This window comes from Solanum tuberosum, unplaced genomic scaffold (genome assembly GCF_000226075.1).
Source record: "Solanum tuberosum cultivar DM 1-3 516 R44 unplaced genomic scaffold, SolTub_3.0 scf00038, whole genome shotgun sequence".
Lineage (NCBI taxonomy): Eukaryota > Viridiplantae > Streptophyta > Magnoliopsida > Solanales > Solanaceae > Solanum > Solanum tuberosum.
Genome location: NW_006238966.1, coordinates 2,323,654 through 2,347,142, shown reverse-complemented (window position 1 = coordinate 2,347,142; position 23,489 = coordinate 2,323,654). Strand labels below are relative to the sequence as shown.

General features: G+C 35.5%; 1 protein-coding gene across 3 annotated transcripts; it reads right to left on the bottom strand.

Annotated features, from left to right (window-relative positions):
• Positions 1-4,291: 4,291 nt before the first annotated feature.
• On the bottom strand, positions 4,292-14,038 carry LOC102601227 (uncharacterized). 3 transcript variants are annotated; one of them, XM_006343108.2, is made up of 7 exons: positions 13,174-14,031; positions 12,969-13,082; positions 12,795-12,875; positions 6,751-6,923; positions 6,496-6,592; positions 5,152-5,222; positions 4,597-4,681 (listed from the first exon to the last, which is right to left on the bottom strand). In XM_006343108.2, the coding sequence occupies exons 1-6, from the start codon at positions 13,372-13,374 to the stop codon at positions 5,154-5,156; spliced, it is 735 nt and encodes a 244-aa protein (XP_006343170.1). In that variant the 5' UTR covers positions 13,375-14,031; the 3' UTR covers positions 4,597-4,681; positions 5,152-5,153. The 3 variants fall into 3 exon arrangements, with proteins under 3 accessions (XP_006343168.1, XP_006343170.1, XP_006343169.1); XM_006343106.2 differs by lacking the exon at positions 5,152-5,222 and having other exon boundaries at positions 4,292-4,681; positions 13,174-13,969; XM_006343107.2 differs by lacking the exons at positions 4,597-4,681; positions 5,152-5,222 and adding an exon at positions 5,229-5,904 and having other exon boundaries at positions 13,174-14,038.
• Between the last annotated feature and the right edge of the window lie 9,451 nt (positions 14,039-23,489).

The window sequence follows — 23,489 nt, the reverse complement described above, 5'->3', positions numbered from 1 at the left end:
TGATAAATAGTAGGCATAAGTCTACGACTAGATAAAGAATGTCTATTCAAACTGTGATTCACAAAAGACATCAACTTGTTATTAGAAAAGGACTGCCTATGAGGCGCATAGCTATTATCAGAAAACTGAATACAATTTCTTCCATCGGGATTTTGCGATATATGAGAGAAATTAGAATTAGTAACCGCATATGTTAACTGATTTGGGGATATAATCAAATTTAGAGTCCATGAAGTGGGGAAATCTATTTCTTCCCACTTAATCGGTCTCCTGGTGGTGACGTTGGACCTTGCAAAATTGGTTTCCACCAAAATAGTTTGATTGGAAATATCATATAATCTACATATAGGATTAAGAGTAGATAACAATTTGAAATAAATTCTATAAGATAAACTGATGAGTTCTGAACCAGGCGCATAATTATAACCATGTGTTTTAACATTTAATGTTAGAGCATCAAGTATATTTGCATCAGTAAGAGATAACTACAAATTAAGCTGAGTATTAAAGTAAACGGGATCATAGGACACCGTAGATTCTATCGAACCCATAAAAGACTGTCGAAAATTTAAATTTCTAGCATCACGAAGAGCAGATAAAAAAGTCTCAGGTAACCCTTTAAGGGTTAAAGGTTTAAAAGAAATTTGCACCATGCCAATATGCAGATAATTATACTGATTTTTATACAGATTAATATCACGCTCGTTTAGCAAATCAATAGTCTGTTCAGACAAATTTAAAACTAAAGATTGCTCAGTAGTTTTAATCAATTGTTTAGAAGATAGTTTATCAAACCAACCATAATCACAAAGAAGATAGCATCGTAAAGACAAAAGCAACTTGAGCCCAACAGAACATACACTGTTGCTCGGAGCCCACACAACAATAGAAACACTATTCATGAACAATAGATACACTGTTTAAGGACTCAGATAGTGGGACCCCTTTTACTATACATAGACTCCTTCTTCAGCCTGTCATATAAAGGAGCCAAATCTCGAGAAAGATTTTTATAGAAAGTGGATATGTAATTTAAAATTCCCAAAAATCTTTGCAGTTGAGTCCTATCGGTGATAACATCAGGAAACTTTGACGCAAAGTCAATAGCTCTTTGAATAGGGGTGACTTTCCCTTGACAAATCTGATGCCCTAAAAATCGAACATCTGTTTGGAATAAACTCATTTTTGATTTTGAGATAACCAAACCATTTGTATCACAATTTTCTTTAAAATATCAAGATGCTTGATATGCATTTAAGATGTTTTAGATAACACTAGAATATCATCAATGTAGACAATAATAAAATCCATATATGGATTAAAAATATCAAAGAGTCTCTTTGCAGAGTCAAAGAAAAAAATAAAGAACCTTGATATTGATGATAATATCAAAGAGTCTCTTTGTAAAATCATGCTAAATTCTGATTCAGGGAAATCAGAAACAGGATACAGCAGTCATGAGGAATCCTCCACAAGTGAAGATCTTAAAGCCCTTCACCAAGAAGATTATATGTCTTCGGATGATGATTGTTTGCCTTGTCAACAAGGGCTAAATTACGAAAATGAGGGGGAAGAAGTTGATCTTTATAAGATCTATTCCCAGTTCAAAGAATTGAGCATCAATACTATTGATAATGACAAAGTTATAGAGCTCTTACAAATTGTAAAAGATTCGAAAATAAAAGCTCAGATTATTGATAAAATCAGTAATACTTCCACCTCTAAAAATCATATTACAGAGGATATCCCTACCAAAAAAGGTTCATACACCATGGCAAAAGTCAAGAATCTCCTGTTAGAAAGAAGGAAACTTATAAGTTCTCCTACTACTATCAGTGATCTGAAGCAAGAGATTAAAAATCTCAAAGAGGACATTCATCATTTAAAGGAAAAGAATGTCACTATAGAAATTAGACTTGATAATATCGAAAGTCTAAAGGAGCTGGGTAATATCTCAGAATCATCTTCCTATGAAGAAGATAGTAAAGATATTGATTTTCTTAAAACCCTTAATTTTGGTAATAATAAAGAAGATTTTTTACAAAGCTTGAAAGCTATCACTTTCCAAAAGTTTTATACTAAGATTACTCTTCTTATAGATTATAACTACAAAAAAGAATTTACTGCTCTTATAGACAGTGCTGCTGATTTAAATTGCATTCAGGAAGGACTTATTCCTTCAAGATATTTTCATAAGCTCATAGCCTCAGATCAGCAAATGGTAGTAAAATGATTATTGAATATCAATTGCCCAAAGCTTTCATATGCAAAGGAAAAAATTGTATTCCTCAAAGTTTTGTCTTAGTAAAAGATATTACTAACCAAATTATTTTAGGAGTTCCTTTTATAAATGATATTTTTCCCCTTACTTATTGGGATAATTAAAAAATCATTGCAACCTGGAATGAAAAACCTTTTATATTAGAGTTTATTACAAAACCTTTTACAAGGATGATAAATGAATTATCTTCGAGATTAATTTTAAAAAATAATCAAGTCAGTTTTATAAAAGGAGAAATTAATAGCATTGAGATTGATAATATTCTTCAAAATCCTAAATTACAGGATAAGATTATCATTCTAATGAATCAGTTCTCCCTTCATATTTGTGGAGATCAACCAAATGCTTTCTGGAATAGGAAAAAGTATGTTGTTAGCCTCCCATATGAGGATAATTTTATTGAGGATAATATTCCTACAAAAGAAAGACCTTGCCAGATGAATTCTGATTATCTGGAATTATGCAAAAAAGAAATTTACTCTTTGCTTCAAAAGGGCCTTATAAGGCATTCTAAGTCTCTGTGGTCTTGTACAACCTTCTATGTTAATAAATATGCTGAACAAGAAAGAGGTGTGCCCAGGTTGGTAATAAATTATAAACCTCTTAATAAAGCTTTGAAATGGATTAGGTACCCTATCCCTAATAAGAAAGATTTATTAGATAGAGTTTATGATGCAATTATATTTTTCAAATTTGATTTAAAATCAGGTTATTGGCAGATTCAGATAGCTGAGTCAGACAGATATAAAACAGCTTTTAATGTCCCTATGGGACAATATGAATGGAACGTTATGACCTTTAGCTTAAAAAACGCTCCTTGTGAATTTCAAAAGATCGTGAATGATATTTTCATACCTTACAGTAATTTTATAATAGTTTATATAGATGATATTCTTGTATTTTCCAAAAATGTGGAAACTCATTTTAAACACCTTGATTTGTTTAAAAAAATTATTATCCAAAATGGCTTAGTTATTTCTAGCCCTAAAATGGCTTGGTTTCAAACTAATGTAAGATTTTTGGGACATAATATTGAAAGAGGTAACATTATCCCCATTAATAGAAGTATTGAATTTGCGTCCAAGTTCCCTAATATTCTAACTAATAAAACTCGGTTACAGAGAGTTCTTGGTAGTCTTAACTATGTTGCTCCTTTTATAAAGGATTTAGCCAAGGATAGTGCTATTCTATATGACAGGCTAAAAGCTAATCCTAAAGCTTGGTCTGATGATCATACTGAAGCGATTAAGAAGGTTAAAGCAAAGGTCTCAGAACCCCCTCTCTCTTGATCCCTCTCTCTCTCTAGTATTGTAATACTTTCTTTGTAAATTTTCAAGTTTGAATAATAAAAGCTTTCAGCTTGGACTGTACATCATCGTGTGTGAAGAGTTCTACTGCAGGTACAATTTAATTCTTGTATTTCTTTATGTGCTTAGCCTAAATGATAGGCTAGACTAATTGTGTTGAACTATAACATACTAAGTTACTATAAGAAATGACGATTATGTCTATTGTTAAAACATATTGAACAGTTCTACTAAGGTCAATTCCAAGTAATCCAGGCAGGTTCTTGAAAGACTGTCGAAGGAATCCGTTGAATTACCCATTAGCCAGGAGGGCGTTAGGGCGGACTCGGATAGGAGAAGCTTTCATTAATTATTGCCAGAATTTATAATAATATTATTATTATTATTATAATCTGATAGCAATAAGTAAATCATATAGCAGTAAGTATAATATGATAGCACTAAGTAAATCATATAGCAGTAAGTAAATCATATAGCAGTAAGTAAATCATCGACAATCACACTAAAATGAATAAACTTATGTGAAAAAAAAAACAATTTTTTGTTATGTGGGGCAGGGCAGGTCGAAATCAGAAAAATTTACCAGCGGGGCGGGGCGGATTAAATTATTGCGGGGTAAGGGTTGAGCACCACCCCATTGCTATACTTAACTATAAGATATAAACCTCGGCAAATACCATAATTTAGCTGTGAAAAGGAGAGATAATTTAAGAGTTGAATCACATATTATATACATTTGGAATTTACAGATATCTTCAAAGCTCGCAAGATGTAAATGAATGCATGAGATTCCTATGTTCCATACTGTTTACCCATGGGAATATAATACATCTATCGGTAGCATTTATCTACTACACCCAATGAGTCTGATATCAAGAGTTTATTATCTGCCAGCAACTAAATCACAACCTTAGCCTAAAATTTTATATAAAAATGTACAAATGAGGTGCGCGCATGCTTCAAAGTATTCTCAGCTCCCATCGGAAAAGGTATCACTGCCATCTTCACCTTTGGAGAGAGAGAAAGGAGCGATGGAAACATTGAATGTCCGTGAGCCTACTCTGTCAATATGCTTCATCTCGAAGTCACCCTCCTGTATAGTAATAGACAATCACACATGATGCATTTTAGAAATGGAAGGAACAAAGAAATAAGAGAAGGGCACCGAGAGTTTGCGTGGAGTCTCCAAAATACTTTCCACCTGTATCGATACGACATAGGTGTAGGTGTGGGATCCACACCACATCTTGGGTGCTTTGGCTACATGTATGACTGAGAAATACAAATTGATTGAGTAATTTGATTTGGTTTTGTAGGTTTACATATATATATATATATATATTATGTAGTTATATAAAGTATGAGAATGTTATGCTATTACACGAGATGTCTAATGAATACAATATTAGGCATTTATAAAGAACTAAATTTACCAGCTTTTGTTCAATAACTTCAATTTATCAAAATATATACTTTATATGTCATAATATACATTTATTGGCCTTATCTAGCACCCTTATCCTAACCCCCGAATCCTAAAAGTTATGCGATGAAGAGTCTGACCTCTAGATCCGCACCCGTATTGGGTACCCACACCCGAGTCTGAGCAACATAGCCCAGAAGGCAAGGAATTCCTGAAACAGAACAATTGACACCTATTGACTGCACATGAAGGTCAAAAAGAAGACACAAAGACACCTTGCAAGTTTTGTCGCCCTCAAAGCCCAACCAGTAAATGCATTTTTTATTTGCCAGAACATAAGAAGGATCTAATAGTATACCCTCCAAAATATTAGGAGTATCAGTCTATAAGAAGTTATCAAAGGACAAAATTGAGTAGATTCTGCTAGTTTTCAACTACTTGGCACCTCAGAAAACCCTTCCCTTTAACATCTGCCATTCCAAATTAAATCCTGATAACCATGCAATTGAATTTTTTCTCTTCCCAGTTCCAAATATTGATCTTCAATTTAAACAAGTGTATCAAATAAAACCTAATTCAGAAAAAGTAATAAACAGAAATATGACAATTAGTGTAGGTAAGCTATGTAAAGCTAATATGACAATCAACAATTTGTGAAGAAAAATAGTTTGAAAATTCAGCAGTTAGCAATTGTTTTACAGAATGCATAGTAGGTCCTGATTTTATAAGATAGAATGTACTAAATTCATATTCTTATTGTTTTCTCAGTGCTAACTTCCTCCTCTAGAGTTGAAGAGAAGGAACAGAAGAGCGTGTGTGTGCGTGTGCGCGCGTATGCGCGCATTTGTGCGTAGGATAAGCAAATCATGACTTTCTTCTTCCTCATGATGGACCTATAAGAGGGAGTACATGTCAAGTATCAGTTTTTTAGTCATATCTTCAATATTCTGTATGTACAATGCAACTTTGATAGTAAAATTTCATTTCAGCTGGAGACTACATTCAGATGTTTGGGGCAGTGTAAGTGATCAAATGGTAGTAACTAATATCAGGGGAGAAAACTTTGCACAGAGTTCTACTACTATTAATGGGTTACTTCAAGTGTGTGTGAGTGGTATAGATAAAGCATGCACAAGTGCTAGCCTGAGTTCAACTGAAATGGTTCCAATTTGTTTCATTTGTATTATTGCATACGACTCTATTATAAACTGTAAGACTTAATCGTACAGCTACACTTGAGGGCATAATCTAAACCTCTGAAAACTGCTATCCTTCATTGCTTTATTTTCCTGGAATATTAGGGGGCCAAACGCCCTCTAAGAAATTAGAGCCCAGAGTCATATACAGTCACAGAACAATGATATCTTTGTGAGTGGGTGCAATTACATATTGATCTCAGCATTAAAATGCCACAGAAAAACGAAAATGAGGAAGAAGTAGCATTTCATGAAGGAAAGATCAGGGAAAACAAATTAGTTTCTTACCATTCTTCCACTTGGAGTTCCTAATGGGCATGCAGATGAGTATTCAAAAGCAGTGTTGGGAAGTACCACCGGTTGTTCACCAATTACACCAATTCCCCTGTCAGAATAAATGATAACAATGTTTAGAAAAGAATCAAATGGCCAGCAAATGGACTGATGATAACATAAAGTTACAAAAACGAGGACATGTATAAATTTAACATAAACAATATTGTCTACCACAACTGTGCCAAAACAGCAAAGTTAGCAACTCACCAGACATTTTCCGTTTTTCCATTAGCATCAGTGATGATCCAGTGCCTTCTAAGAAGTTGAACAGGACGATCTGAGTTGTTGGTAATTCTTATTCTATAAGCAAAAAAATAAAGGCCTTTTGAAGGTTGACTTCGACCTTCTATGTACACACTTCTAACTTGAACCCTGATTCCCTAGACAAAGCAATGTTGAGCAGATATTTCAGACAGTGCAGAACTGCTCAGCTTCAACAAACTTAGGTAAAGTCTCCTTATGAGCTGTTTAGGCTTCAAACAAATTATCGTGATGTCTGATTATGAGCTGATAATAAAAACTAACCATCAATCAATCATATGAAAAACTGATAGGAGTCGGGCCAACCCTTTATTTAGACCCTAAAAACTTATATTACAGTGTTTAGGCCGATAGATTTAATGTGAAAGAAATAAAAATAAAAAAATAAAAAATAAAAAATTTGAAACTGGTAATTTCTCCTATTTCTTTCTCTCCGTACAGTCCACCAGATGCGAGGAGGTATTACTCTCCAGCACCTTTTCTGAGTTTTACTCCCACCCTTCCTAATCCAGCAACTAAGATCTGAGGTATGCTTTGGCATGATCCATCTTGTATTAGTTTGGTTGAGGAATATTTCCCAAAGTTAGGCAGTAAACTCACAATGAAGAAACAGATATTAGTTGGTTTCCACTGTTTTGTTGCAAAGAAAGCATCTGGGAAGTGAGAACTAACTGTATCCCTTTCTTCGGTAATACTTCTTGAGTGCGACAAGCTTTCTTTATCACTAACCATGAGAAGCATTTCATATTAGCGCATACTAAGCTTTTCCAAGTGAGATTCCATCTGTATTGTGGTCTTCTAGATACACCTTGCATCCATATCCTGTATGCATTGCTCCTCGCTATGCATGCATAAAACCCTATCTGATTCTGCTGTGGTACCATTAGAACCTCCTAGTTTCTCAAGTAGTGAAGCCACCTTTTCCACTTCCCAATTGTTTAGCATTCTTTTAAAGGAAAGATCCCATCCTTGAGGTGTCAAACGTTCACATACTGTTAGAAATTATGAACAGATCTGGAAATGATTCCATCAAAGGAGTTTGGTTACTTCATCCTTCTTTCTAGAATTTAATTTTGTGCCCACCTTGACCATCAGATTTGATTCCAGCAGTGCCACAAAGCCCTGTACTGATAGTTCTCCATACCCCAACTCCAAAAGGTTCAGTGACTCTTTCTGTGCATCAGGGGCTCAGCTCACCAAACTTTGCCACGATCACTTTCTTCATGAGGACATCTTTTTTTTGAAACTGTAAAAGAAAAAAAAAAAAAAAAAAGTTTGTTTTGTAGTCTTAGATTTCTGATTCCCAATCCACCCCTTTGCTAAGTATTACTGTATCCCACTTCACCAAACAATACCCCTCCCCTTCTTTGCAGCCTTGCCATAGAAATTTTCTCCTTAGCTTGTCAAATTTGTCACAATTATGGATGAATTAGGAAACAAGGGCATCACATTTGTAAGAAAGGAGTCTAGCATATAGTTGATCAGAGTAAAGTTTCCCCCAAGTGATAAGTATTGGGCCTTCCACCATGCTAGCTTCTTCTTAGTTTTTCCTAGTATACCATCCCAGATCTCGAGTGCCTTATGCTTCCTACCTAATGGCATGCCAAGATAAATTGTTGGCAAATTCTCCACTACGCAGCCTAGTATGCTTGCAGGTTCTTTAATATGAGGGACTTCTTTGACAGGGAATAGACTGTTTTTACTCCAGTTAACCCTCAACCCAGCAACAACTTCAAAGACTATCAACATTAATCTAATATAACAGATCTGTTCAGCCTTTGGTTCACAAAAGATGACAGCGTCGTTTGCATAAAGAAGATGGGTAATCTCCATTTCCTCCCAACTTCTTCCACTAATTTGAAATCCCTTGAACCATCTGTTATGTAGTGCAACGGTCATCATGCCATCAAAACCTTTCATTGCCAGAATAAACAGGAAATGAGATAGAGCATCACCCTGTCTCAACCCCCTCTCACATGGAGAGTAAAAAATCCACAGGTTCTCCATTTACGAGAACATAGAATCTTACAGTTTTAATACAACACTCAATCTAGCTCAACCAATTACTGTCAAATCCCGTCTGTCTAAGGATACTTAATAAGAATTCCAAAAATACATGGCCATTGGCTTTCTAAATATCAAGTTTGCACATTACCCCAGGTTCCACACCTCTCGTTCTTGAATCTACACATTCACGGGCTATGAGTATAGCATCAATAACCTGTCCCCCTTTAATGAAATCCATATGATGTTTGTTCATCACTTTGCTCACCACTTTCTTCAGCCTTTCTGCCAGTAGTTTTGCAATAATTTCGTCAACTCCACCTACCAGATTTATTGGTCTGTAATCTTACAGATCAACTGCACCTATTTTATTAGGGATCAAAGCTTTAATGGTGGCATTGAAGCTTCTTTCAAAAACTTGGTTGGAGTGAAAGAACTGTACAGTTGTTATGATATCTTCCTTCAACATTTCCCACAAAAGAAAGAAAACCATTGGAACTCCATCTGGTCCAGCAGCTTTCTCCATAGCACAGAATTTTAATACAAGTAAGAATCTCCTCCTCCTCAAATTGTCTTTGTAGTCATTCCTGTTCTTCACTAGATATCACTGATGTATCACGTCGATGCAGCTCTGGTCTCCAAGATTTAGTTTCTTTGTACAGGTGTTTGTAAGAATTCTGAGCAATTTCCTTGATATCCTTAGGATTAGTAATAGTGACCCCATCTACTTCTAAAACATTAATGGAATTAATTCCCTTATCAGCAGTAGCAATTCTGTGAAAAAATTTAGTGTTGTTATCACCATATTTCACCCATTGTAACCTGGACTTCTTCCATGCTATTTCTTCATTTTTTGCCACCTCCTCAAATTCCAAGGCCAAATTTTGTTTTCTCAAGTAACTCATTATCAGCGAGAGTTCTTTGTTCTTGAATAGCTTTCAATCTACAAATCTTATAAGTCATTATCAGTGAGAGTTCTTTGTTCTTGAATAGCTTCCAATCTACAAATCTTATTAAGAATGTTCACCTTCCTCTGCTTCCAATTTTCTCAGTTATTCTTGCTCCACTCCTTTAGCTTTGTTTGTAACAGTTTCAGCGTCTCAGCTAAAACAAGTACAGGTCTACCATTAACATTGAAGGAACCCCACAATCCATTCACTTTGTCTTTGATTTCTTCAACTTCCAATCACCAAGCTTCAAACATGAAGTAAGATTTCTTCAATTCCCATCCCCATAAGTTAACAGAATAGAATTGTGAACTGATCCTATTCTTTAGGCAAAAGCCAAAAGGCTCTGTTTGATGTGACTAAATTCCTCGTCCAATTGTGCAAAATGAAGGAATTTGTCTATCCTAGAAGGACTCCAGTGATTATCCCTCCTCCTCCAAGTGTAAGATCCTCCAATAAAGGAGGATCAACCAGTTCTAGATTTTCAATGCAAGAAGAGAACTCCGCAATAGCACCATTTATCCTGTTGCAATATGTTCTTTCTACAGAATATCTGATGAAACTGAAATGCCCACAAGCCATTCAGAGTCCACTAAAGTATTTTTTGATAATGGTCAGTTCTTCCCATAGCCCATTCCTGATCTCTCTAGCAATTTGCAAATACTGCATTGAGATGCCAGCTAAAATCAACAATGATTCCGGAGAACCTCCTAGTGATACGTTGAGTTCTACACCTACCAATTCTCCTCTCCAAACTATCTTATCCCAAAGAATTAGAATTCCTCCAGTACTCCCAACTTCCTCCTTATGAAATTTCTTCATTCTCCAACCCACATTCATCCCCTATATTTTTCAAGTTCTCCATATTCCATAACTGAAGAGGGAGACTAAGAGCTCTAACCCAAAACCAGACGAAGAAAGTGTCTTCAAGGAATCTACCTTTGTTGGCGACCACCAATCCACCTTTAGGTAAGAGCCTTGTCTTTACCATTCACCCATGAGAGCATGTTGAATCCCTTACCTTGACTAGAACTCAAACAGGAACTGAAATTCATTCATGTCGTAGACTTGTGTGTTCAAAGCTCCCTTCCATGAGTGTTGAGCCTCACTACGTACATCATTTCAAGTGGGTATCTCATCACACTCGCATGATATGCCAACTACGCATCTTTGCAGTAACTTGTTGGTTTCTTTGTTGGGATTTGTATTTAGCATCTTTCCTTCCTTGACATTCTCGTTCCCTTGTTGGCTCCATCTACTTTGGTTGAAAGCTTCTATGTAATTTCCTTTTCCTGTGAAAGTTTTAGTTTTCTCCCCAACTGTAACAAATGTCCTTATTGTTCACTTTTCAGTTGATGAATTCCTCCATCTTTGAAGCTATATTTCCCCAACCTTCATTAAAGTTGTTTTCTAGTGTAATAATGATTGACATGCTCTGCCCTTTAACTGTACGAACTAAAATGAATCAACCATATTAATTGAACTTTTGGGTACAATAAATAATGGTAGAGAGATCCCTGCATCTCCAGGATTTGAAATTCTCCCTCTGTTGGTTGGAGCTTCCTATAGCCTTACTCAACACTTGCTGTTAGGTTTGGTCACATTCAAACTCTCATGTTTTTCTCTCTCCACCTCACAACCAGCCTTCTTCTTTATTCTGACACCTCAGAAATTCTAAGGCCAAAGCAGACCATACCTAACAGATCATGAGAAGTTGATTAAAGTTTTGCAGCAAAACTTTGGGATTTATGGACGCCATCTACAGGCCGTAAAAGGAACCACGGACCATAGATTATGTCGTAAATCAACTTCAGAGACTTGGTTTTCAATTTGAGTTTTCAAGAGCTCAAATCACGGGTCGTAGATCAAACTACGGAACGTGGATTGAACTCTTGGAATGATGTGCAGGAAAACATATCTACTATTTCTACTTCCTAGCATTTACAGATCCGTTCTACGGACCTGATGGAACCACTGGCCATAGAATGGTCTCATAGTTTGAACTTTAAAGATTGTTAATATTGATTGGTTTCATGGACGGCATTTACAGACCCTGGATGGAACCACAGACTGTAGGTGACCTTCGTGGATTGCTCCGATAGTTTTCCTTTCAGAGTTGTTTTAGTCTTTTCGCACTCTTTTAACTCCTAAACTATGTTGTTTTGGCCTATTCTAAGTGGGTTAAATGGGATTCAGTCAATCCAAACTCCCTTAACACTCTCCTAACAAAGACAAAGAAGAGCACACTTGCTCAGCACCCTCCTTCTGAACGAGAGCTTGGCACTTTATACCAAGTCAAACCATCTTCCGGACTCTGCAATAGTTTCTGTGATGTCATAGGATTTACCACTATATCTGAAATAGAGTCTGTTCTACATGATTAAGATGGATCCCCTGAAAAGAGGTTAGTATCACAAAAGGAGAAGAAAGGTTGTAAAATTATCACAGAAGGTGATAGCTTAGGAGGAAGGATCAATAAAAGATGTTTTCCGGCAGAAAAGCCACCGGAGAATGTGATTTCTCTTTCCTAAATGTAGGAGAAAGAAAACCTTGGAGACTGTGCCTGAGAGCATTTTCTTACACTTATTGTTTTGTTGGTTACTCTTCCATGTGTATCTCAAGTCACATAAGCACATTGAGGGAACGATCTAGAAAGATTGAGATAATCAGGCTTATATAGCATTTTAAAAGTTTCTTAATTAAGACCCAACAAAGGAAGGTCTTAAACAACATCTGCATTATATGTAGCATATCTTTTCTTTTCTTTTGTAGGGGAAAAGGGGTCCAGAAACTGTTAAGAGGCGTAACAACAGCCGGTGTGCATGAATATGTGGAACATAATGAGCACTTGTATGAAAAATCCAATCATTTTGTTCTTCCCCACATTTTTGTCCTTTAAGAATAGAAAGCCACTTATGTGAAAATTCATTATTCAAAACAGCTCCATAACTAGCAATGCAAAATATTTTGGTAAAGTATCAATCCAACTGGTAATAGAAAGTGAAATAGAAGCATGACAATTCCAGATTAAATACATACCAGTGTTGTTGCCTCACTTGAACATTTCAAGAGAGAATGCGGAGCAATATCCTTTAACTCATCGCGGTACCTTGCTGCATCCTGGGAAGACATAGAGAGAGAAAGGGTGAAACTGAGATGATGAGTAGCTGATGTAGAACTAGCAGAGAGATGAGGAAGTTTAAACAATTCTACCTCAAACCTCTCTTGTGCAATAGCCTCTTTGACCAATCTCTGAAGTCGCAAAACAGGCTCTTGGTCCTCAAATATTTTCAAAGAATCACGAAGTCTGGCTGCCTCTTTGTAGTCCTACATATATATATTTATATATATATACAAGTGAGGATGTGAAGGAAGAAAAGAAACAGTATTAATAATGCATTTTTAAAAGAGTGGTGACCTCAGATTTGGCGGCGACATCCATTTGCTGTTTCAAAAGAGCATAGGTCTGGCTACGGGAAAGGAAGGAACTCTGACTGGGAGTAGAACCATCAGAAACACACGCCATAATTTTAACATTTCCCATCTGAATCTGTTGCCTACTTACATCTCTTATCGGCCATGACAATTTCATTCCAACATTTAAAGTAAAACTACTCATTCTTCCTTCCTTGCTTCCTTCACAACAGTATCCTTTTCCTCAATCAATACTCTATCTCTATCTCTTCCCAATTAAATTATGTCCATTCCTTCTCCTTCTCCAATGTCGGAATTTACGCCCTGCTATTCAATTGGATAAATATCATTTCTTAACTTATTGGCCACAAAATACACCTTTATTACCCTTATCACAAACTACTAATTTAATACTCTTCTCATTTAATATGTGGCACATTCTCATTAGTTAGAAAATATAATTAATCAAAACTAATTTGATCCCACCCAAATCAGGATCCACCCATCAAACCACTCGACCGAATCTAAAACCTCATTATTCTAAAGGGGGAGACCCATCAACTTAATCGATAACTAATTTTCTTGAAGTTGCGTCTTCTTCTTTCTCTTTTATAACTAATGCTCTTGAAGTTGTGGTCTTCTTCATCCTCTCTTATACCCCATTGGAAATTATATCAACTGCATCTAGAATTGCAAGTGATGTACCTACGTTATGTCTGATCAAAGTTGTGAAGACCTCTTCATGCTTATAGTCCTCAGCCAATCTTTTTCACTTCTTTGATTATCTATAATAAAAAAAAAAAACTGTCAGACTCTTTAGCTTCATTAAGGACAATATACAAATTAATTCATGTTTATGAGCTTCTTGGCCTAATTAGGACATAAAAAATTAATTGTATATTGTTAGAAAGAGAGAGATAGCAAAAAGGTCAGTTGTCATATTTTTTTAATCGCTTTGCCCTTTTAGAATAATGAGATATTTAGTGGGTCGGATGATATAGTGGGTGGATTCAAGTTTGGGTTGGATCAAATTAGTTTTTTCTAACGAATCAGAATGTGCCACATATTAAATAAAAAGGCTAATTAATCCAACTAATGAGGTTGTTTGCAATAAGGATGATAAAGAGCCATAAAGGTTGACGTCAAGCGTATTTTGTGGCCAATAGGTCAATGACGGATAATTTTGTACCAATTCCAGTCGTTTAAGGGTATTTTAGGCCCTTTTCCGAAAAGAAAATATCTAATGAACAATTAACCAAAATAAAGAGTAGATTTATATGAAATCAATCTAGAGGTCTGAATTCGCTTGCAATCATGTTAAGTAATCACTTGATCTGGCTCTATTTTCTATTGTGAAAATAAGTAAAGATGTACTTATTGAGTATCATGTCAATAACTCTAAAACTATTTGACTATTTCTAACGCTTATAAATTTATGGTCCTCATTCGATAGTGAACTGCATGTATATTTCTTCTGTATCAACTAAGAAAGACTGACGAGTATATTTCTATTCACGTTAGCGAATCGATCTCCCCTCCCTATGAAGTTCATGATCAATATTTACTTTCTCTTATTACACTCGCAAAATTTCTCTTTCGAGTCTAATTTATGATTCATAAATAATATTTGAATAGAGATCAAGCTAATAAATAATTAATCTCAAGAAAGAAGTAAATACCCAGACGAGTCATAGCACAATGATAACTATCTTAGCAAGTAAATTCTAGTTCATACTCACGTAGACATGGAGGAATTACAACAAAACATTCAAATAAAACCATAAAAAAAATAGAGAGAAAAATATAAAACCAAAATTATTATGCCTTCTCAGGATGGTCCTAGATCTTGTTAGGTAAAAGTCATCTTCCAAAACATTTTTAAGAACTATTTATAGAAGTAGAAAAATTCTCAGATGAAATAAACAAATTTAAAATAAATTGGAAAAATTATAATTGAATTGCATTGCCGCGAAGCGGTGGGTATCGTTGGGCATCATGCGACATGCCTTTTGGCCAATAACAAATTTTGCTAGCTGTTTTTTGTAATTCTTGCCTTCATGATTTGTCAAGTGTCCATGTAAGTGTTCTCATTGTAATTGTAATGTCTTGTTGTATATATATTTGATTGTATGTAAACATTAATATAATATTGTATTTAATTCATTAAGTTGTCTGCTTCATCTACTTATATGATTTTTCATCTTTTATTCGTTTTGCTCCAAATCTCTTTAATTTCCCGTTGTTTTAATTATACACATCAAAATACCTAACACAAGCATAATTCATAAATTTAATGCTCAAAGAGATAATAAAAAAAATATCTAAAGATACAATTTTTTTGGCATCACATCACTAATCAGCCTCGAAATCAGGGATGACCTATGGACACATAAAGTTCTCAAGTAAAATCTCAAGTAGCCTTTTCTTTTAAAATCTAGACAAGCCTTCTTGTAAGTTTATTCAAGATATTTTCCCTATAAATAAACATTTGCACATGAGTAGCAGATATCTCATATTTCTCGCTTGTAACAAGTTATCTCAAGTTCTATTGAGATATTGAGTCATACTTCCCTAAGGTATTGGGAAGTTAATAAGTGGTAGATTTTCACTCATTTGAGACATTTCTAGTTCAACAAGTGTCTTGAATGCCTAATTATGTCCTATTCTGATGATATTTTGATGTTTTGCAGCTATGAACACTAAATGATAAGGCAAAGATGAATACATGAAAAAGAGGCCAAAAACATTGAAAGAAGTATAAACTCTCAACTAGTAGTCGTTGATACATCCAAACTTACACTTCAATTAAGAAGTATAAACAGTCGAAGTCAATTTATAGAACTCAATGTGAGTTGAGGTCGATTCCACAGAGAATTTCTTTACATAAATGATTTCACTGTCACGTTTATTCAAATGTCGGTATTACTTCCTAGAGAAAATAATTTTAGAATGTAAATTGGGTTTAGTTGTAAGATCAGAGTAACCAATAGTGTTGAGATAATCAGATACAGAACAATTAACAAAGTATTGATTTTAAGGTTGTATTAATGAATGAATGAAATCAGGGTTGTGTTTTCCATGACGTTACATCTAGTTTTTATTCATGAACGAGTTTCAGGTAATTCAGTCTTTGCAACTTACAAACAAATTAAGTGTATCTAACACTTCTCAGTCTTGTTGGATAACTTTTCACTCAAATCCTCTTGGTATTAGAGTGTTAACAAATTTTACCCTCGGGTATAATGATGTTGAAGTTCTCTTCTCTCGAACACGAAATTTAACTCCATTTCATCAGACTAACTCAACTTTTTCCAAACTATCAATTTTCTCTCGAATAATTTATAGATATAGGCTAATTCTAACACGTGCACTCATTAGAACAAATTAATAACGAAAGCTGAGTTATATATTGCAAATATGAATCACATTCTACTCGTATTACGAATCCACACTTAGAGTACAGTCATAGTTCCCACAACCCCTAGTTGTGGTGTTTAGCCACCCATGCTTTCAATCAAACAAGAAAATATGGGTAATGATTGCATTAGAAGAAATCACTTACAACGATTTGCAGAGAACAAAATGATATTCAAAAACCAAAGCAAATTTAATTATCAATTCAATGCTAATAGATCAAAAACCAAAGTTAGAATATTTAGAAAGTAGTCGCTAGTTCTAGATATGACGAGATAAAAACAAATTACGACCTAATAAATTCAAAAAATCAGTCGAAAAAGAGTCCTACTCGAAGTAGGACTAAAATGTCGGGCATCTTCATGGCAGTACGACGACCCGTCAAGGGATTCACGATTCGTGAAGCCCTCCATGGTCATTACTTAATGAATCTTCAAACACACCTCTTAAAGTCTTGTACACTGGGACCCCACCATGGGCGACACCACGTACCGTTACAATGACCACGGTTCGTCTGGGTTACTGTGGTCTTCACTTGGCCAACTCAAACTTCAACTTCTCATGGTCTTCTCACTAGTTCAACTCTACGAGCACCATCACGGCCCTTCATGGGGATCACGGTCCATCAAGGCATCCATGGTACTTACTTAGCATTGCCAAAGCTTATCTTCTTAAAGCCTTGTCACTGGAAATCCATTACGATTGCCATCACAGACTATTGTGAAGACCATGGTCCGTGAGGCCTTCCATGGTCTTTACTTGGTCAAAATCAACTTTCACTCTGCACAGGCCTGTTTAGTGGGCTTTCTTCACGAGCTTTAGGACAGACCTTGAGAGAGACCACGGCCTGTCTTGAGCACCGTGGTACTTGTTCTAGCCAGCATTTTCTTCTTTTCTTTTCTCTTTCATGTCCACATGTTTTACCTATACAAACATCACCAAACACATCATATCTACATAAATATAGTAGATTCTCACATTAATCCTTAGTTTATAGCATTAAATGTGCTAAGATCTCACGACACATCATTCGCCTAACCAAAAGAGCAGATTGCCCAATACTCTTGACCTCATCCAAAGTGACAGTGTACACAATTGAAAATATTCAAGACAGGTCGAGGGACTGAAGAAGAAATGGTGATTCGTCGAAGCTGAAAGGGTGAATTAGTATACCATCGGCGAAAATTATAGAATTATGTGCAAAGAATGAAAGCTGAAAGGGTGAACAAGGTGTTACTCGATGATCTGCCGAATGTGAAAGGTAGACTCAATTGAGTTTGCGAACTGAGGTTCAGACACTTGAAGCCTGAAAAAAAATAAAGGGTGAGCTAAGGAACAAATGGTGATCTGTCAAACATATTTGGCGAGCCCGACTAATGTCGCCGAGTTAATCACACATTGAATTTGAGAAGCTATAAATAATCCAGAAGAGAGAGAAAATGGAGGAATTTTTGGTATTACTGTTTGATTATCAGTTTAAGTGATAATTTTGAGAGAATTAGTCTTTTTATTCTTAGTTTTTGGGGTTTTTAGAACAACCTTGTAATTGACAATTCAAGTTCACATTGAAGTGGGTTTTGAAGATTAATGCTTAATTTCACTTCTTCAATGGATGAAATCACCATGGGTATACTCTCTTTTCCTCTTATGATGCTTGACTAAAATCCCAAATCTAGGGGTGTGATTATGGGGATGGATGTTGATTTATTGTAGTGAGGTTTGTGTCTTTCTCTTTTTTATTGCTATAGATTCATGGATTTAAGCTAATTAGCATGGGGTTAATTAATTGGTTAAGGCCGCAAACTTAATCCTAGTCTACATCTTCAATTGATGCTCGAAAGAGATTAATTGAGGTGAGTAATTAGTTTAATGCATGCAATTCAGATTTGTTTACTATAGTTTGCTTGAAAGAGAAATTGTGATTCAATTCTAGTTGCCAAATCTGCTCAAAAGAGAGATTCTAGTAAGGTATTGGGTTGATTTGTGATTCACATAGATGAGATCGAAAGGAGATTCTATGATTTAAATAAGATTAGTGTTATATAAGATTACCTAGCCTTTCAATGATTATTTAGCAATAATGAGCAAAAACAATGACCCCTACTTGACATCAATACCAATTTCCACAACCCCTAGATTGTCTTTTAATTGTTGAAAATCCAAATTTTAGTTTAATTGTATTACTTGATATCAAAATTCTTTTCGTAAATTTGGTGGAATCATCCACCCATATCTTTTAATTGCTAAAAATAAATTAATTTACATTCTTAATTTCCTAATTGAATTCCTTGCATGATATCACTCTCTGTGGGATTCAATCTAGAATCTTGTTGGGTATTTTTATTGACAACGACCACTTATTCTCTTACTTGTCTTGAAAATTATTTGAGCGTTATCAGAAGCCCAACAACAAAGTCCATAGCCAAGTTTCTGATGTTCATACTTTATCACAAAATCAACTATGTCTTACTTCAATCGACCCCACCAATAATGTTGCCTCAAATCACGGTACATCTTGGCCAAAGTATTTTAAGATATGAACCCTAACAAGAATGGTACAAATCAAATCACCAACTCGGGGAACACAAATTCACTTCTTAATATGCAAAACATCTTCACCATTAAAAATGGACTCCTTGGCCTAACCTTGCAAAGCCTTGCCACGAATCTTACTCAACTTCACATCCTCAAATTTTCTAGCCTTGATTTGATCCATAAATTTGTACCTTGCCTCTGCACTAGCTAGAAATTTGCCCCTCTCAGATACCTCAAGCCGCATTAAACTATTCGCTAAAGACTGCAGTTCCCTAGCCAATAGATGTCTCGGAACATCTAAGCAAGAAGAATTACCCATGCTCTCAGCCTTTTTGATCAATGAATCAGCTACCACATTAGCTCTCCCGAATGATAGTAAATGGTGACATTATAATCCTTTAATAGCTCCATCCACATATGTTGCCTCAAATTCTACTCCTTCTACGCGAAAATATATTGTAAACTACAGTGGTCAGTAAACACTTTACAATGAACACTTTACAAATACAACCTCCATATCTTAAGTGCAAAAACCACAACATCCAAATCCAAATTATGAGCAGGATAGTTCTTCTCGTGCACTTTCTATTGTCTGGAAGCATAAATGATAACATTCCTCTCTTGCATCAAATTAACACCAAAACCAAAATGTGAAGAATCATGATATTCAATGAAATCCTTACCCTTCACTTGCAATCCAAGAATAAGAGCATTGGTCAACAAGGTCTTGAGCTCTTAGAAGATCCCCTTACATTCATCAAACCAAAGGAATGGTATCTTCTTCTGAATCAAATAGGTCAGATGAGAAGAAATAGAGGCAAATTCCTTTACGAACCTACGATAGTAACTAGTTCATGCTCCTCTTTACACTTAGAGTAAACCAAGATATCATCAATGAAGACGATCATGAGGAATCCAAGTAGGATTTAAACACCCCATTCATCAATCCAACGGAAGAAGCGAGGGTGTTAGTCATCCCGGAAAAAAAATCACCAAGAAATCATAGTGTCCATATCAAGTCTGGAATGCAATTTTAGGAACATCTTTAGCCCAAATATTTAACAGATGGTACCCGAACCTCAAATCAATTTTGGAGAAAATTGAAGCACTTTATTCAAAAAATCATATATTTTGGGCAAATGGTACTTGTTACAAATAATAACCTTAATCAATTATTGGTAGTCTATTCACATATGTAGACTACCACCCTTCTTTTTAACAAACAACACTGGACCACCTCTAGGAGAAGCACTAGGATAGATGAATCTCTTACTTAGGAATTTGTGTATTGTAGTTGATCCTTTAGCTCCCATAGTTCAACTGATGGCATTCTATTAGGGTAAAAAGGGATCAGAAGCGTGCTCACTTCTAAGTCTATAGAAAAATCAATATCTCAGTTTGGTGGCATTTCAGGTAAATTAACAAAAAATACCTCTAGGAACTCACATACCATACGAACTGACTTAATGTGTAAGATGTCTGCACTACTATTTTGAATATGGGCTAAGAATGTTAAACACCCTCCCCAACTAACCTCTTGGCATGAATTAAAGAGATCACTTTTATAGGAACTAGATGATATTCACCCTTTCACGATAGCTTAGGCATCCCAGGCATGGCTACAGTTAATGTCTTTGCATGATAGACTATAATCATATGGTTAAAAGATAACCATCTCATCCCCAAGATGATGTCAAAATCAAACCATTTCCAATATCACCAAATCATCCCAATTTGGATACCCCATGAACATAACAAAACAAGAACAATACACCTTCTCCACAATAATAACACCACCAACAAGGGTGGATACATGATTAAGAGTATCAAGGAAATCAAATACCATATCCAATCCCACAATAAACCCAATAGATACATACAAGAACGTAGAGTTGGGATCAAACAATGTAGAGGCCATCCGGTCACACACAAGAATTATACCTGTAATAATCTCGTCTTATGCCTCTGACTAAGGTTTGCTTGGAAAAAGCATAGAAATACGCCATATCACCTACCTGAGCGGCCTACCCTTTTGAGTTGCGTACTTCCTTGACTTTCATGTCCAGTGGAATAGTTAGCCTGGTTGTCACCTCTTATATCTGGTGACCATCACGCCTATGGATGGCTTCTCTCATTACCACCATCTCTAGTACCTACTTTAGTAGGAGATCAAAGAGCCTACTGATGTCTAAGATGATTGAACCTCAAATAATAATTGCTGACACTCAGTTTTGACCTTTCCCAATATTAATCATCGAGCTTCTTTGTCATGACCCAAGGCTAGACCCTAGACATAACACGTCGTACTTGACCCCGAAGGGGTCTCATACAAGCCTCTAACATCATCATTACATAAGACATAGAAATAATGCGGAAAAATTTAAAACTTTACAATCGAAGTCCCACTTCACTTTTTCATAAAAGAAAGTACTAGGAAATCTAGACTTTGTCTCATTTACCATCTAAAACATAGGAATACAAAGTTTTGGGACTTAGCCCTTTACATCAATAAACGTCTCAATATACGAGATACACATGAAACTAAGAAATAGGAAATCCGGTCCTCGAACTTGAGTACTCACCACAACTTGGAGATAAGCAATCCAAGTCTTCTTCAAAGGAGAGTGAAAGTCACCTAAATGGAACCTACACTCATTAAGATGTAGAAGGAAGAAGGGGTTAGCACATAATATGTACTAAGTATGGAAACATGCATAAAATCCTTTAAATATGATAAAAAGGACAATTTAGTGAAAAGTACGCATTTATCAAGTTTGGAAACCAACATGCATTTTTCAATGTCGAAGACAAGCCATAATCACATTTATAATCACAACCTAGTAATGTCAACACCTTAGTAACCCCTAAGGAACACTTGTGCGATGTATGGTTGCCATCCCATAATACCAACCATACTAAGTACTCCCTTGAAGCTACCTTAGTCATACAAATCATCTTTAGACCTCATCATAAACAATAGACATCAATAAAGGAATAGTCATGTACATTACTCGAACATAAGGAAAGTCATCTATAACACAATCCATTCATTGTACATGCATATATTCATATCTCATCATAATAATAAAGAACCATCCCATAACATCCTAAAAAGTCTATTTGTGCAATGTAAGAGTGAAGTCTCATACCCCCACTCCTACTAAGTCAACTCATTAAGAAGTCATAGTGTAGTTCATGTCTTATTCATTATCTTATCATTTAGGAAAGAATAGCCATAACCGACATAGACCATGTGAGCTACATGGAATCCGGTGTCGTGTAACCCCACACCGAAAGAAGGTGTCCTACTTGCCTAAGGTAGAACTAACATGTTTAGCCTTAAGGTGGATCCACAGCTAAAGTCCTATGTTGGCACATAGTTATGGGATAAGGAGATTGCCTCTAGAAACCGGTCCTATTGAATTGGCGTAGGGGCTTCCATCTCATGTTCACTTTGGATGAACCAACCTATTGTAGTGTCGGAAGGGCCTTTACCTCATTGTCCATATCTACTCGGTACTAAGCATTATCTCCCAAATTATACATAATTAGTCATTGGAGTTTATTTACATGTATGAAAAAGTACTCTACTCTTCATTAAATACAACTCTTAAAATAGCTCATAGATTCATTTAGGTGAGAACTAACTTTCATCCTTAGAATCATCATTAACATGTGAGTAAATCTTTCACATTATTGTTCATAGTGTTTTCATGAGAATTAGCCTTTCAATCAACACAACAACATCAACATCATCCTAAACAAGTCATACATGAACATGTGTAAGGGAAAGGGAAGAATGACCTTTCAACAATAACTCAATTTACACAATAGTCATAGGATCTTTACCTTACAAGTGGATTATAAGTTCACATACATCCTTCATCAATCATGAACAATCCTTCACAATTTACCCCCTTCAAGGGTCATGAACCAAGTCTTACAATCACACTTAGAATTACTACTTTAAGCATGAATAAAACAAGATTCAATAACTAGATCAACATAGATGCAATTCATAGTAATCATCTTGCATCAATACACCCATTTACAATTCATGAAATTGGGGTCATGGGGTAGTTCATGGGTTCAAGGGGAATTTTACAATGAAAATCACCATTAAATATCCAATCATCCATAATATAATGCAACTAACATAATAAAATCATTTTTAGGAAGAACCCATGGTTTGAATGAAAACCCTAGTTTTTGAACAAGTTACCAATTTCGAAATCAAGAGTTGAAGGGCTTCGTGGAGAAAAGTGTTCCATGATTCAAGGTTCCCATACCTTAATTGAAGCTTTTCCCACAAATTGAAGTTGAGAAGATGGATTCTTGAGCCCTAATCTTCAAATTCTTTGTGTTCTTCAA

Excerpts from the sequence above, each read along its gene's own strand:
- LOC102601227 (XM_006343107.2), bottom strand. The coding sequence starts at position 13,374 with ATGAGTAGTTTTACTTTAAATGTTGGAATGAAATTGTCATGGCCGATA. Across the intron at positions 13,083-13,173 it reads ATGTCGCCGCCAAATCTGAG|GACTACAAAGAGGCAGCCAG; the intron begins GTCACCACTCTT and ends ATATATATGTAG. Across the intron at positions 6,593-6,750 it reads GGAAAAACGGAAAATGTCTG|GGGAATTGGTGTAATTGGTG; the intron begins GTGAGTTGCTAA and ends TTATTCTGACAG.